At 41.4% G+C, this 15,364-nt stretch overlaps 1 protein-coding gene across 9 annotated transcripts in view; it reads left to right on the top strand.

The window, feature by feature from the left end:
- The window catches only part of CPEB3 (cytoplasmic polyadenylation element binding protein 3), a 92,931-nt gene that overhangs the window by 17,053 nt on the left and 60,514 nt on the right, over positions 1-15,364 (top strand). For 7 of the 9 annotated variants that reach the window (XM_077350240.1, XM_077350242.1, XM_077350238.1 and 4 more), the window contains one exon: positions 5,566-5,725. In XM_077350240.1, the coding sequence (XP_077206355.1) occupies positions 5,566-5,725 (160 nt within the window). The remainder of the gene's footprint in view (positions 1-5,565; positions 5,726-15,364) is intronic. The other 2 variants (XM_077350239.1, XM_077350245.1) reach the window with 1 other exon arrangement.

Below are 15,364 nucleotides of genomic sequence, written 5' to 3'. Positions count from 1 at the left end.
CAGGCAACCATAAACCTAAATGCCACTGCTAAGTGCTCAGTCAGTTATAAAAATGTCCACAGATAATTCGCAAAAGTGAAAGTCATAAAGAAAGAATAATGGCTTTCAATTTTTGTTCAAACACAAAAGAAAGGCAATTTGCAACATCTGTATTCTAATGTCTGTGGCAGAAATAAGTGGCACTTCAGCTCTGAAGTGCTGGGTCAGGTGAAATATATTTTGTTCAGTTGTATGTTTCTATGGTGGTGTATGTTTAAATAGCAAAATAGGAAAAGCATGGGTTCTCAAAGTATGCCAGCAAGCATATTGCAAGATTATGTAAAATGTGTGTTAAGAGAAACATTGAATGTTTGAACATTTTTTGCAACAAAAATAAAGACTCTTGGACATCAGTTACAGCAGGTTATATAGTCCCACGGCCCCTAGTGAAACCCATTGAAGCATGGAAGAAGATTATATGTAGGCCCTAGCCTACTTTTCCTAAGCTGTACCTGGTTATTGTGGCTACTGACAAGATCTTTCCATACTGAGTTCTGAAGGAGAGGAAGCGCATAGTTGAGTGATCTTTAAATTTTACCTGTCAATTTCTGTCATGATTGAAACTTTACCCCTTTCCCTTCTTGTCTGTTGCTAGATGAGTTAAACATTAACATTGTCTGATAGGCCTGTGCACATGTGTACTATATGTATAACACAGATCTGCCAACATGCTACATAACCTGTTGGTTAATAGCTTCAGATTCAAATGTTTTATATTAACTTTACACTACAGCTTCCTTACTATTCTTCACATCTGGATATACTCAAAGAGAGGCAAGTTGTAGCTTGCTGGGGTAGACTTTATTATTTAGTGTGAGCTGTCACCATATGAACATGACTGCTGGTGGATTTAGCACTGACAAAAGGGAGGACTTCTTCACATAATGTGTGGTTAACATTTAATACTACAAGATTTGGCTGTGGCCAGTAGCTTACTTGAAAAAGAGCTCCCTAGACAAAATCATTTGATAGATCTATCACTGTTAGCCATATCAGCCAGCTAAAACTCTCAAGTGAGATACAATCTACCTCTTTGAGTACCAGACAAACAGGGAAGGGCCAAGAAGCACCTGCTTGGCTACTTCTGGATGAAGGCAGCCTGATCTCATTCCACAAGGCAGTTTGTATGTTCTTGGTATGGATTATTCAACATATTGTTTCATACAACTTCATCCTCAAAAAAAATCTTTTAATTATCCAGTTGCTTTTAGGAAAGTAACTTCTGTTTTTTAATAGCCTTTAAGATGGACTTTATGGCATGAGATTATCTGGTTGCTTTGTGCAGACAATTTAGGGGACTATCTCTAATTGGCCATGACAGTCTTATTTTTTTACCTGCTTCATTCTATATCAGAGATCTTAATCATATTTATTTTATTTATATCTCCCTTTCCCCCTTATAATAATAATTTAATTTTTTTTTACCTGGCCCTTTCCTGAAGGCTTAGGGTAGGTAACAACATATATGAAACAAAATAATAATAGTTGTCAGTTTAAAACATTCTACAATTGGATTAAGTTAAAACCTCTTCTAATTTCCCAGCAGTGGATGGTGCAGCTGTCAAGTATGGTGAAAGCTTGGCAGATGTTTTGGAAAGGGAGGCTAGAATTTTGGTGTCATTTCTGACCTCAGCCATAGGCCTGGCAGAACAGTTCTGTTTTACAGGCCTTGCCTACCCCAAATCTCTCAGGGCCCTGATCTCTCCAGGGCAAGTGATCCACCAGGCCAGGGCCAAAAAGGCCCTGACTCTGGCTGAGACCAGTTTGACATCCTTAGGGTTGCAGATATTGAGCAGGTTTTTCCCTCTTGATCTTAAGGGTACATAAGGGAGGAGATGGTCCTGCAGGTATGAAGGGGAACTCAAAACAACTTACATTGTTCTTCCCTCTTCCATTGTATCCTGGTTAGATCTGGTTAGACTAGAAGAGTTGGTTCTTATATGCTGCTTTTTCTCTACCAGAAGGAGTCTCAAAGTGGCTTACAATTGCCTTCCCTTTCCTCACTCCACAACAGACACCCTGCGAGGGAGGTGAGGCTGAGAGAGCCCTGATATTACTGCTCGGGTCAGAACAGCTTTATCAGTGCTGTGGCAAGCCCAAGGTCACCCAGCTGGCTGCATGTGGAGCAATGGGGAATCAAACCTGGCTCACCAGATTAGAAGTCAGCACTCCTAATCACAACACAAGGTGGCTCTCAATAGACAGATAAGGTCCTAAGTAAACAGGTAGGTATGAAGCTGACAGTGGTGCAAGCTGCATTTGGGGCCAGGGTAGACTGACTTCAGGTTTTGTTAGGCAACTTGCTATCAGCAACTAGAATTACGGCTGGTTATTTGAAAATAAAGGAATGTATATTTTTGTGTTGTTTGTGTCTAGTAGCTGATGGGCAAGAAAATACAGTATGAATAAGCTATTATTGTTTTAACTAGCCAACTTCAGAAAATGTATGTTTTATATTAATTAATTGGAGGAAGATAGAGGTTCAGAAATATTTTTGCCCTCACCCTTTTAATATTTTTGCATATTCCTTAGATGTGCTAGAAAAGAACTCCCAGCACTGTTCTCTGCTTCTTCAAGCCCTGAGCCATGTTTTTGAAACTGTGACATTGATTTTTGAAACTGTAGTTACACGGTATAAGGAAAAGAACAAGGTCTGATCCCCGTAAAGCAGTGGTCCCCAACCCGCGGCCCGCGGTCCGGTGCCGGGCTGCGAATGCCTTAGTGCCGGGCCTCGGCTCCTTCTTCCCTCCCCCCCCCCAAAGTGAGAAGCTCGCCAGGCCACGAGCAAATCGGCCGCCAAAGTGGCCGATTAGCTCGCGGCCCGGCGAGCTTCTCGCTTCGGGGGGGGAGGGAAGAGAAGCTTGCCGAGCCGCAAGCTAATCGGCCGCTTTAGCGGCCGATTTGCTGGCGGCCTGGAGGGGTTGGGAGGGGGAGCCGTGGCCGCCGGCATGGCGGCAGCTCAAACACGCCCTCTCCCCGGACTCCGGAGCAGCAGTCCGCAGCGAGCGAAAGCTTGTGGACCGCTGCTGTAAAGGACAGCTAGTGCAGTGTAGTCTAGTAGGGTTATTAAGTTTACTGGTTGAATACATATGGCACATTTCAGAGAACTAGTATGGGGATTTGTGCTGGGGAGACCTTGGATCAAGTCCTCCTTGACCCAGTGAGCATACTGGCTTGAGCAAGTCATGTACTGAATTTTCCTCGCAGGGTGGCTGAGGATTCAAATGAGACCTCTCCTGAGCTACTTAGGGAAAGATCTTAATGTTGATGATGAATGTCAATCAAATCTTATGTGTGTGTGTTTTTTTGGAGGGGGGGGTCAGCAAGCACTTGGCCTTAGGATGCTTTGCAAGGAACTCTTTTACAACTGTGCTACTTCTGTAACCCTCTCCTTCCTGCCTATCTAATGAGGCATCGTATAAAGTTGGTGAACTGTCTCTTGATAATGCAGGACCAGATACTTCCCCAGTATACCTCCAAACTTTGGACATATATCCTTTAAGATAAGAAGAGCATATCTGTTAGCACGTTTAAAAATCTTCCCCACAAATGTAACTCAGGGCAGATTTTTCCAAAATCCCACTTCTAAGAGACTCTGATTGTATAGATGTAATGTTCCTGACATATTTTGCCATATACTTGTTCAACTGTGTCGTCCTTTAGTGGGTTACTTGAAGAAAATTAAATTGTTGTGTATGGATGGGAAGTATTTGATTAATGTAATATTAAATAACAAAGCCCCTACATTTATTGTGGTGGTAGCCAAGATAAAGATATCCCCTGTTTAAGCACCGGGTCATGTCTGACCCTTGGGGTGATGCCCTCTAGCGTTTTCATGGCAGACTCAATACAGGGTGGTTTGCCAGTGCCTTCCCTAGTCATTAATGTTTACCCCCAGCAAGCTGGGTATTCATTTTACCGACCTTGGAAGGATGGAAGGTTAAGTCAACCTTGAGCCGGCTGCTGGGATTGAACTCCCAGCCTCATTGGCAGAGCTTTCAGACAGCATGTCTGCTGCCTTACCACTCTGCGCCATATTGTTGGTTATTCGAAATTATACTCATGATTTCATGAACTCTGTAACCCTTTAAATGTCTGTTTTTTTGTTTTTTGTTTTTACTATGTTGACATATATGCCAATAAGGGGATTCTGATTCTGAGCAGTTGCTTCTAGCAAAGCTGCTTCTAGGGCCAGGATTCTGGACAGGGCTGTCTCTCTTCACTCACGTAATACAAACGTGCCATGCAAGAGAGATTGTGTCTAATTCTAAACAGTTAGAAACTGGAGCAGCACTTAATCCATCGGTTAGTTTATTATACATTGACATGGGAGTACATTCTTGTTGATCAATAAGATTTGGGCATAGATGAATTCACGAACATGATGCCAGGCAAGCTGATCAATCAGATTTTTCCTCCAGCTCTGTCTAGGTAAATAAGATCTAGTACCTCTAAATTAGTGTGTGGAAAAGCAATAACTGAAAAGTATCAGTATGTAAATTATTGAGAATATTAATACAGAAATGATTTGGAATTTTAAACAGAGTAGATCTTCTAAACAGTTTTATAGGCTCTTGGGGTTTAATAATTGATTTCATATGCAGCGCACACTAGCACTGAAAACTAAACTGGATGAATCTGGTGAGGATTTTCAAGTGGCTGCTGCATGCTGCCTATTCTTTTGTTGTGCATCACTCCTTTTATCTACTTCAGAGGTGTTTGTGCAATCTCGCTGTGGGCGAGTTATTGCCTTATTTTGCAAGCATTCAGTGCAGATACATTCCTGGGGTACAAATGAAAGTATTTCAAGGAATGTTGTTTGGGCGACAAGCTTATTCCTTCTTCCCTGCTATTACTTCATGCCTCAATGTATTTTACAAAGACATTTGGCAATATAAATTCAACTCCACTGAAGATAGGTTTCTATAGAATGTTTTCAGTAATTTTAACATGTGATCAGTAATGGGATTAAAGGAAAACAAAAGGCTCTTTTTCTAAATGTATTTGTGTGTCTTAATTGGATGTTTTGCCCCTTCTCATATAGTTGTATGGAAATCAGGTGTGTCACAGACATTTTTGTGACTGTAGTGTATTTTCATTTTTGCTCTCTGAAAATGTGTGTTAAATTTTTCTATTAATAGCTGAAGGGATAGAAGGTATGGAGTTGGTTTTAGTGACATTGTGATCCCTTCCAGATGTGTAACTGTATGACAGGAAAGGAAAATTCCATAGGGCTTTATTCAAATCTGATACTAGTTTTCTGAGAAAATATAAGTTGTATGTTAACATTTTGTCCATTATTGATTATAACAATCTCATTGTACCAAAATGAATTTTTAGTGAAAAGAGGTTTTAATTTGGATGCTGCTCTTTCCTTGTTCTTTGTTGTTAAATTTCTCTGAAGCTATGACTAATTTAAGATTTGCACATTTTGCTCTTTTACCAGTAATTTGTGATGAAGAAGTATGCTTACAATATTTACTGATGACTTTGTAATAGTCCTTTCTTGTTGTTGTTTTTTCCTAGGACCGGAATCGGCCCTATGATACTTTTAATTTGCACTCTTTGGAAAACTCATTAATGGATATGATAAGGACTGATCATGAGCCTCTTAAAGGTAAACACTACCCTCCCAGTGGCCCACCAATGAGTTTCGCTGATATAATGTGGAGGAATCATTTTACAGGTTAGGAATATTCATATGTTCATACTCACTTTAAAAGGAAAACAGCTTTTTGCTGCTATATCATGTTATACTTTTTTTGCTAGTAAACAAATTGCTAAATGTTTAATGCTACTCTTTTGACCATGATCACAATTATCCAAGGTGAATAGTAAGTATACAATGATGCAGTAAAACATTAACCAATCATGACTTCCGTGGAGTTGATTTTTCTGATTCAAAATATATGTTCAATTTTAAAATTTCATTTTAAAAGCATGCAAAATTGGAAATCTAGCTATTATGTGAAATGAGTAATTATTTTTGGTATATTTTCACAAGTTTGCCTTAAATGTATACATATTATAATGCCTGCTAAATTAGTGTAGGATACAGATTTCAAATGACTGAGAACTGGGACAGAAGGATTGCATTTAAAAAAAATGATCTGCTTGATAGATATAATGAAATATTGATGATTTCTTCAGCTGAGCAGACCAAGCTGTTCTTTCAGCTTCAGTGATAAATTAAAGTACTTCTAGTACTCATCATAAACCTTATGAAAGAGTGATTTGGGCAGCTGTTAGTTTAATAATTCATACTAATGTCTACAACCACATCAGTTTTTTAAATCTTTAGTTAAACTTGAGTACTGTTATATAGATTCTAGGAATTAGTTAACTTTAAGGATAGAGAGCAATGAAATTGTTCAACAAATATTCTGTAAACATTGAAATAATCATTATAGTTGCTTATCAAACTTGAGAATCAAACCTAGTATCTACTGCTTTGACAGAGGGTAAAAGGTCTGTGATCTAGGAATCTCTGTATCTTAAAGGGCATAGCAGTAGTCATATAAAATCAATGTTTTGTAGGAGGGTGGAACCAGCTGCTAAGAGTCATGGAGTAGTTCTGTTTCCCACCCACCCCCCCTCTGGCTATGAAGAATTTTGACCTCAGTGAATTAAAGCAGTGTTTGAAATAACTCATTACATTGGTTGGCTGGTTTAGAGGACGTTAATTGCCCTTTGATCTAGACTACAATTTTTGCTAAAAGTTTTATGTATGTTTATTGATTATGAGGCTTCACAACTAGAATGATGGGGCTCTGATTTCTTCTCCTTCTGAGGTAGAGGACATCTTAAATAGTGATTTCCTCTGTCCAATCAGGAAGGCAGGAACATTTTTTTTTACTTCCTGTCTCTTGCCTATGGAAGTCAACCTCTTCAGTTTCTTTCCTGCCTCAACAGGGAGAACAGCTGACGAATAGGTTTTGCCTCTTTCTGTGCTAAATTCTTTTTTTCTCTCCTTTTTGAATCATTCTTTAAATATTTTTTCTATTCTAACTTATCTACTTCCTCTAAGTCCTCTTTCGACCAAAACCCCTTATCTCCTCTGATCTCTAGGACAGTGGTGAAGGGCGAAAAAAGAGGCAGGCTGCTTCACAAAAATCAGCAGACGAAGACAGCCACAGCAGACGCCTTGTTTCAAGGAAAGGAAAACTGTATGGGGGAAATTGCCACTTAATGAATAAAGCACCAGGGCCTAAAGCCTGTTTGAGCCTTTTGGCTAATAATGGTGGCCATTTTACATAACCTCCGAGACCTTATGGAATTAACTCTTATGTGGGCATGGCCAATCTGGAGGATGTGGAACTTGACTGTTCTGTCATACCACAGCATTTTGGGGCAGAGATCATTGCTGACCCTGGAAAAACAAGACTTCCACTTAGATGGCAGCAAAACCAGCAGGCAGATCTGGTGAAGGAAAAAACTCAGGGGGAAGGGGTCATCTGAATCCATATCTATAATTAGACAGGCCATGATCCTGTACTGAGCAAGGAGTTGGACTAGATGTCTTGTATGGCCCTTTCCGACTCTATGAGAGAAGAGATTCAGAGTTACTGCCTTTGTGGCACAATACCTAAGGTATTGTGTCAGAGAGATCAGATACTTCCTCCTCCCCCTCCATACTAAGAAACAAAAGAACATGAGAGATGGATCTGAGGAGTGAGGTGCATATTGGCCCACTAAAGCAACCCAGATTGAATTCTGTAATAGAGAAAGAGGGATAAATACTTTTGGCTCAGATGTAGATTCTTCTTCTGGCACTGATAGCAGAAAAGAGGGAGTGTTTCTATCAGACAGTCAAAATGAGGAGAACATTGAAGTACCTGTACAAAAAAAAAGTTTTTTAAAGCTGAGAAATAAAGATTTCCTCCCCAGAACAGAAAGAACATTTCTATTCTCAGAATTCTTTGAAAAGCAATTAAAATACAAGTGGGTAAAACCTTTAGCAAACAGGCAATACCCAGGGTTTATCAAGATGTTTCTGTCATGACCCTGAGGAAGTACACCTCTGAAGGCACCAAAACAGACTCAGCTCATAATAGAGATGAATAGCTTTATTGGATGCCTTAAGGGAACTTCTACGGAAGTTGCCATCACAGATGTACATTGTTGAAGAAGCTTGCCCACCAAACTGGGTTCCCACAATTAAGCAAAATGAAACCAAACTTCAAATGACTTCACAGTCTGGTGCAAGCTGCCTTGCAAGGCCATTCACATTTCTTAGTAACACTGCACAGCAGATAAGAGACACAGTTTCTGCTGGGAGAGACAGGGTCTCAGGGAAGGGAAGCTGTGAGAGCCATCTGGGGGAAAGATATGTAGTCTAGGATGGGCACATGACAGTTGCACACTTTTCCATTGTTTGCTACAGATCTTGCAGCTTCTTCTAGTGGATGCTCCCATTACAGCAATGCAGTCCTTTGACCTGATATCAGAAGATGATCAAGGCACTTCCATGACAGCTTAGATTTTAAAAAAAGCAGTGTTTGCACTGTGAAAAGCTCATCATGCTGTGGCTATGACAATTGTGTGTCTGAAATTGCATCCATTGTGTGTAGGGTGGCTATCATCTGGACAAAGAAAATCCTCTCAGTTCAGGGGAGAGACAACAGATGTTCTCACCTCTCCATTGCCAAAGACCTTGTTATTTGCCCTTTCTACCTATTTCAATTATTCCTAAAGTGTTTAGGAAAATCAAAGAACCACTAGTAGATGTTATTCTAATGGCTGTGTTCTGGCCATGCAGACTGTGGTCTTGGTCCCCAGGAGATATTCACAGCACCTCCCAGGAGGTCAAGACATGCTGTATCAGATCTGTCTGGTATCAACTACCAGGATGGTTGCATTTGGCCTCAAGAAGATTGAGAGAAGAAATTTCCTCTGCCTAGGGAATGATGCTGATGTCACAGGCTTCCAGGAGGCAATCAACAAATAGAATTTATAACACATTTTGGAAAGTGTTTGATCCACTGAAACCACCATTTAAACATTCTTGCATTCCTGCAAGGAGTCACACGAGGGCTAAAAGCTCCCACCCTCAAATGGCAAATCATAGCCTGAATCATGATCCTGCCCCAAATCAGAGAGCTAGTTTGGTGTAGTGGTTAGGAGTGCGGACTTCTAATCTGGCAAGCCAGGTTCGATTCTGTACTCCTCCCCCACATGCAGCCAGCTGGGTGACCTTGGGCTCACCACAGCGCTGATAAAGCTGTTCTGACTGAGCAGGGCTCTCTCAGCCTCACCCACCTCACAGGGTGTCTGTTGTGGGGAGAGGAAAGGGGAGGCGACTGTGAGACTCCTTTGGGTAGACTCCTTTTACATATACTACTTTGGCATATAAGAACCAACTCTTCTTCAGTGGCATTTTGAGACATCCTCACATACAGCATATCCTCTGAGCTTTGAGAGGCCTCCCACAGGTTCTGAGGTTCCCTACATGGAAGTTGCATACTGTTCTCTCAACACTTGTGAAGCCACCATTCAAGCCACTTAGGGAAGACTCATTAAAAGGGCTTGTCTATAACTTCACCTAAGACAGGAGATAAGTTAGCCAAGCAGGCCATAAGTAGTATACTTAGAACATGCATAGTAGAGGCCTGTAAGATCCACAAACTTCCTATAAATCCTGGAATTACAGCTCATTTAGTTAACAGTGCCACTAACAGTGTCTCACATTCACATGTCAAGCAGTCAAGGAAGTTTGGAAGCAGAAACCTAGTCATCTCTCTCCACATTTATTAGGCACTACAAGATCAATACTTAAAATTTGGCAGAAGCTGCTTTTGGCAGAAGGGTGCTGCAGCACATACTAAGCAAAGATGATGATGATCCATCTCAAAAATTGATGATACCGCTCTGGGAGGTCCCTTTAAGATCTTCTCTGCTTCAGAGAACTGATGAAAAGAGGACATCTTATATATTTATTAAATTTCTAGCCCACCACTCCCAAAAGGCTCGTGGCGGGTTACAAAAGGTGCATAAACCCCCCCAATAAAATGACCCCTAAAAGCAATCCAACTAACCTATAAAATGCACAGCAATCCATACAAAAACGGCACTCTACTGAAGTCATTTTCAAACTACTGTAGTTATTCAGCAGGTACACTTCTTGTCTCAGTCATATAATTTGCCTTTTTTTCTTAAAGCTCAGCATCCTCATCTGCATTTTTGGTATAATTTAACATTTAGGCAAATATATGCATTTGTCTGTTTTCTTCATATTTAAGACAACAATTGGCTGACTGTCCTCTTCTGAAGACTCTGGTATTTAATCATATCTAGTTGCAGAAGGAAGTATTAATGAATCTCTTCTAGGCAAAATCCAAGCCCACCAAAACATAAAACTAGAATGAGCAGAAGAAGGCTATGCTATAAACCTGACATTTCCCCTGGTATTTGTTTTCTTTGTGCAAAGCATTTTTGGGAGTGAGGAGCATTCGGTCATGTGAGGCCCCACCTGCAGTCTGAAGCGGTGCATCTCTTAACAGATGCTCCTGACTCAGCAAGAGCTAGGCTTTAAAAACAGCTGCTGGAAAAGTCATCTAGCCACGTATGGTTTTAATACAGTCTAGAAATTGCTGTGCCATAAAATCTCCTCCTGTGTAGATAAGTATTAAAGACAGAAACAGGAGAAGTAATACCAGAATGATCTCTGATGATTCCAGCTTGAGCTAAAATATAGTTTTGACCTTAAATATCAAAATGTAATGTGTCCCTTTAAAGTTTCTAAGGGCAGTATGTGCCAGGAATCTAAAAAGAACAGATGGACTTCCATGTATATGTAATCTTAAGTGTGTTAACAACAACTTTTAATGCACAGTTACAGGGTCAAAGGCAATATTTGTATTTCCAGTGCATCACAGTAGCTCAGAAATGCCCATTTGAAGTGCATGTTTGATTCTACACACAAAGGATTGCACTAATGTTGGTATTGCAAATATACATGTGAAGCTCTCCTGAATCTCTTTGACCTGCTTGCAAAATACTTCCTGGTCGCTGGCTTTTTCAGATGTCCAGTTTTAAGACTTCAGGACTTGCTGTGATATTTTGGAGAGCCAAGCAATGGCAAGGCTGACAATTAGCCTACTAAGTTAAGTTTAAGCCATATGAGGTAGTTTAGCCATTCTGTAGTTCAAAGCACCTGGTCTTTGAAGTAGCCCTGGGCTGATTTCTACTAGTTCTTTTCTCTCTGCAGTTGTGCCAAAGGTTGAATGTTACTAAGATTGTTATGTTCAGGAGAACACACAACCCAGTCCAGTCTAATTTAGGCATAGACAGAATCTCCCCTGAAGCTTATGTAAAATGAATAGTTTTAGTCTCTTAACCTGCTCCAAATAAAGATTTAAGGTCACAGAAGCAGCTCTGAATGTCAAAATATTTTAGTGTCTAAGCTTTTTTTCTCCATGGTCTTTGAGAAATTATTGATTCATCTTCAGCAATTTAGCATAAGCCACTTCAAGAATCTTCCATGTTTTCCTAGTCTTAAAAGCCAAAATATAAGCAATTTATATGCACTGTAGAAATTACTAATTGCCCTTTCCAACATGTACATGGTAATCATGGTACATGGTAAGCAGCAACGAGGCCAACCACTTGCCCACTAGACCCATGCCCATCATGGCCTCTAAAAACAACAGACAGAAGAATAAGAGCCCCTCTCCGGGAAATAATTAATCTCTTCCTCTCAAAAGGAGAATTCCCAGAGGGATTAAAAGAGGCAATGGTTTGCCCATTACTCAAAAAACCATCCTTGGCCGCACAGGAGCCTGACAACTATCACCCCGTTTTGCACTTAGCGTTTCTGGGGAAATTGGTTGAAAGGGCTGCTGCGGACCAAATATCAGCATTCCTGGAGGAAACTTCAGCCCTTGACCCATTTCAGTCAGGCATCCGGCCTGGACATGGGGTGGAGACAGCGCTAGTCGCCCTGACGGACGACCTCCGACACCAGCTAGACTGGGGCGGGTCAGCACTGCTCATACTATTAGACCTATTAGCAGCGTTTGACACAGTAGATCACGAGCTCCTAGCTCACCAGAATACGGCCGACACCAGAATACAGCCGACACCAGAATTCAGCCGACACCAGAATACGGGGAACGGCCCTCAAATGGCTGAATTCCTTCCTCTGGGGCTGCGGACAGAGGGTAGTGATAGGAGAGAGAGAATCTAAACAACATCAGCTCACATGTGGAGTCCCACAAGGAGCACTCCTCTCTCCTATTTTATTCAACATCTTTATGCACCCTCTGGCTCAGCTGGTGCGGAGGTTTGGGCTGGGTTGCCACCAATATGTGGATGACACCCAGCTCTATCTCCTGATGGATGACCGCCCTGACTTTCCCCCAGAACCCTTAGCCAGATGTCTGGAAGCAGTGACAAAATGGATCAAGCAGAGTCACCTGAAACTCAACCCTGCGAAGACGGAGGTCCTGTGGTTTGGTAGGAAGGGACCATTGGAGGAAGCGCGTCTGCCCACCCTAGATGGTGTGCAGCTCTCACCAACGCACTTCGCCAGCAACCTGGATATGACTCTGGATGCTTCCCTTACAATGGAAGCCCAGGTCACAAAGGTAGCGCAGCTGGCATTCTACCACCTCCGCCAAGCCAAGCTACTAGTGCCCTACCTGGACCCAGAGCACCTAGCCGCAGTTATCCACGCGACGGTCGCCTCTAGGCTGGAGTTCTGCAACTCGCTCTACGTAGGCCTACCCTTATCCTTGATCTGGAAACTACAATTGGTGCAGAATGCTGCAGCCAGGATTCTCACTAAAACATCATGGAGATCCCACATCCGGCTGGTATTCCAACAACTTGGCTGGCTCCCAGTTGAATTCCGGATCAAGTTTAAGATTCTGATAATCACCTTTAAGGCCGTATGCGGTTTGGGCCCAGTGTATTTGAGAGACCGCCTCCCTGCCTATACCCCCAAAAGGATCCTATGCTCCGCCACCTCCAACTGGCTGTGGATCCCTGGTCCCAGAGAAGCACGTTGATCCTCAACAAGAGCCAGAGCCTTCTTGGTCCTGGCCCCCCACCTGGTGGAACGAGCACCCTGAGATCAGAGCCCTGCCCGAACTTCCGCAGTTCTGCAGGGCCTGCAAGAGGGAGCTCTTCTACCAGGCATTCACTTGCGGACGACTGACTTAGAACAGCTGCTGAACCCCCAGACACCCCCTCCATGACTGAAAGAACCAACCCCCAATGTTACTGTTAATTGTTATTTTATATTATAATGTGGTTTTGCAATGTTTTGATGCCTTATTTGAAAGTTGATGTTACAGTCTATATATCGTTCCATGTAAGTTGTATTATATAATGTTCATTGTAAACCGCCAAGAGCTGCAAAGAAATGGGCGGTATAGAAATCTAAATAAATAATAAAAATCAGACTTGATAGGCCTTTGCTGCCAGTGGAGTGGCAGTGGAAGAACAAAATGACTGCTGGGCTAACAGTATGACATCATTTCCCAGAAAACTTGGAAATGGTATCAGTCCGCTTCAGGAAACTCTGGAAACTCTATGGCAGGGGTAGTCAAACTGCAGTAATCAAACTGCATTCGCTGGCAGGGGCTCCTGGGAATTGTAGTCCATGGACATCTGGAGGGCCGCAGTTTGACTACCCTTGCTCTATGGTAACACATAAGAGTTTTCAGTAACTCCTAAAGAGGACTGAAATCACTTCTTTCCTAGGAGTTATGATACCTATTCTCTTAATTGTAATATCCTTAGAAATCCATGTAGCCAGGCATTATTATAATAAAGTTGTAGATAGTAATCCTTAGAATGTGAATAATGGAAAATTCCAGCAAGTTTTATTATTAAGCAAATGAAATACACTGTGATAGACAGAGTTAATACTTCAGTCTCTGTTGGAATGTGCAAAGTCTCTTAACCCAAATCCAGTCAGCTGAGATCACGTGTCTGGAATTACACAGTTGGTTGCTTACCCTTTTGGACTCAGTGCCACTGGAGCTGTGGTTAGAAAGGCAAAACTTGATCATTGTGCACTTAGGCAGAATGCGTACAGTGTTCTGAAGCCTGTTTGTTTATACCTTTTCATCTATTTGCAATCTCTTATGAAAACTTAACTTTTCAAATATTTTTGAATGTATATAACAACATACGAAGGGCTTGAAAATTTTGTTTTCAGAACTCCCTTCCCTACTTGTTAGAATTTTAAGATCTGTCTAACTTTGCAATAAATTATTTAAGCCATTCCCATTAATTTTCTAGTTATGAGTAAGTTTCAAGAACTGCTGGGCCAACACCTCAACTTCCATTTCAAATGTTTGTAAATAGGATTACCAGTTGGTTACTTGCACACTCATGCACGTGCACACACATGCACAGAAACACATATATGGTGTGGGACATTTATGTTTACTTCCACATCATATCTTACTTGCACATTACACCTTATTTTGTTCATTATTAATCAATTACAGATCACTTCCAACCATTTGACTGTATTAGAAGGGGAGATCGGAAGAAATCACCACTCCTTCCTCCAAAAATAAGTGTCATAAGTCTTCCAAACTGTGTGGATGAATTTAGGCTGTCCATGTATCTTGCAAAAGATTTGATGCCACTTCCACATTACTGCAGCAGCAGGATCTCCTGAATATCAATTGCTCTATGTGTGTCCGAAGCATGTTTGCAGAAGTACTCCACAAAGGTGTATGGGATAGTGCAAGAGAGTTTCAGCTTGCCACATTCACTTTAAAATGGCGGTGGCATTCTTATAGCAGCCATGAGGACTCCATCACCTCTAGTATGTCCTTCTGTAACAAAAAAATTTCAAACCATTACTGTGTTGCTGACGCATCAAGTGCAAGACTTCAACCACCAATTTCTTGGAATATTTCAAATTTACAATTGAGTCTGTGTAATAGTCTTCTGTTGCCAACTCTGGGCTGGGAAATTCCTGGAGTTTTGTGTGTAGAGCCTGGGCAGGGTAGGATTTTGGGAAGGACCTCAGTGGTATATAATGCTGCAGAGGTCATCCCATCCTTCAAAGCAGTCATTTTCTTCCAGAGAACTGTTCTCTATAGTTTGGAGATCAGTAGCGGATGACAAGAGATCTCTAAGCCCTGCCTGGAGGCTGGCAACCCTTAATAGGGTTCTAAATTTAGAATATAATTTCATGTCAGGCAAATAGAGAAGGTTATAGCATTATGTTTGTGAAAATGTCAGTTCTCCTGTAAACGTTCTGTTAATTAAGTATTTCACCACATTGGGGCCCCTATCCTTCCACTCCACTGAGAAAAGTTGAAGCCTTTCTTCATTGAAGGAAAAGCCACTTAAGGTTCCA

The sequence above is a fragment of the Paroedura picta genome, chromosome 8 (genome assembly GCF_049243985.1).
Source record: "Paroedura picta isolate Pp20150507F chromosome 8, Ppicta_v3.0, whole genome shotgun sequence".
Taxonomy (NCBI): Eukaryota; Metazoa; Chordata; class Lepidosauria; order Squamata; family Gekkonidae; genus Paroedura; species Paroedura picta.
The sequence above is the reverse complement of the archived record's forward strand: the minus strand, read 5'-3'. Positions and strand labels throughout refer to the sequence as shown.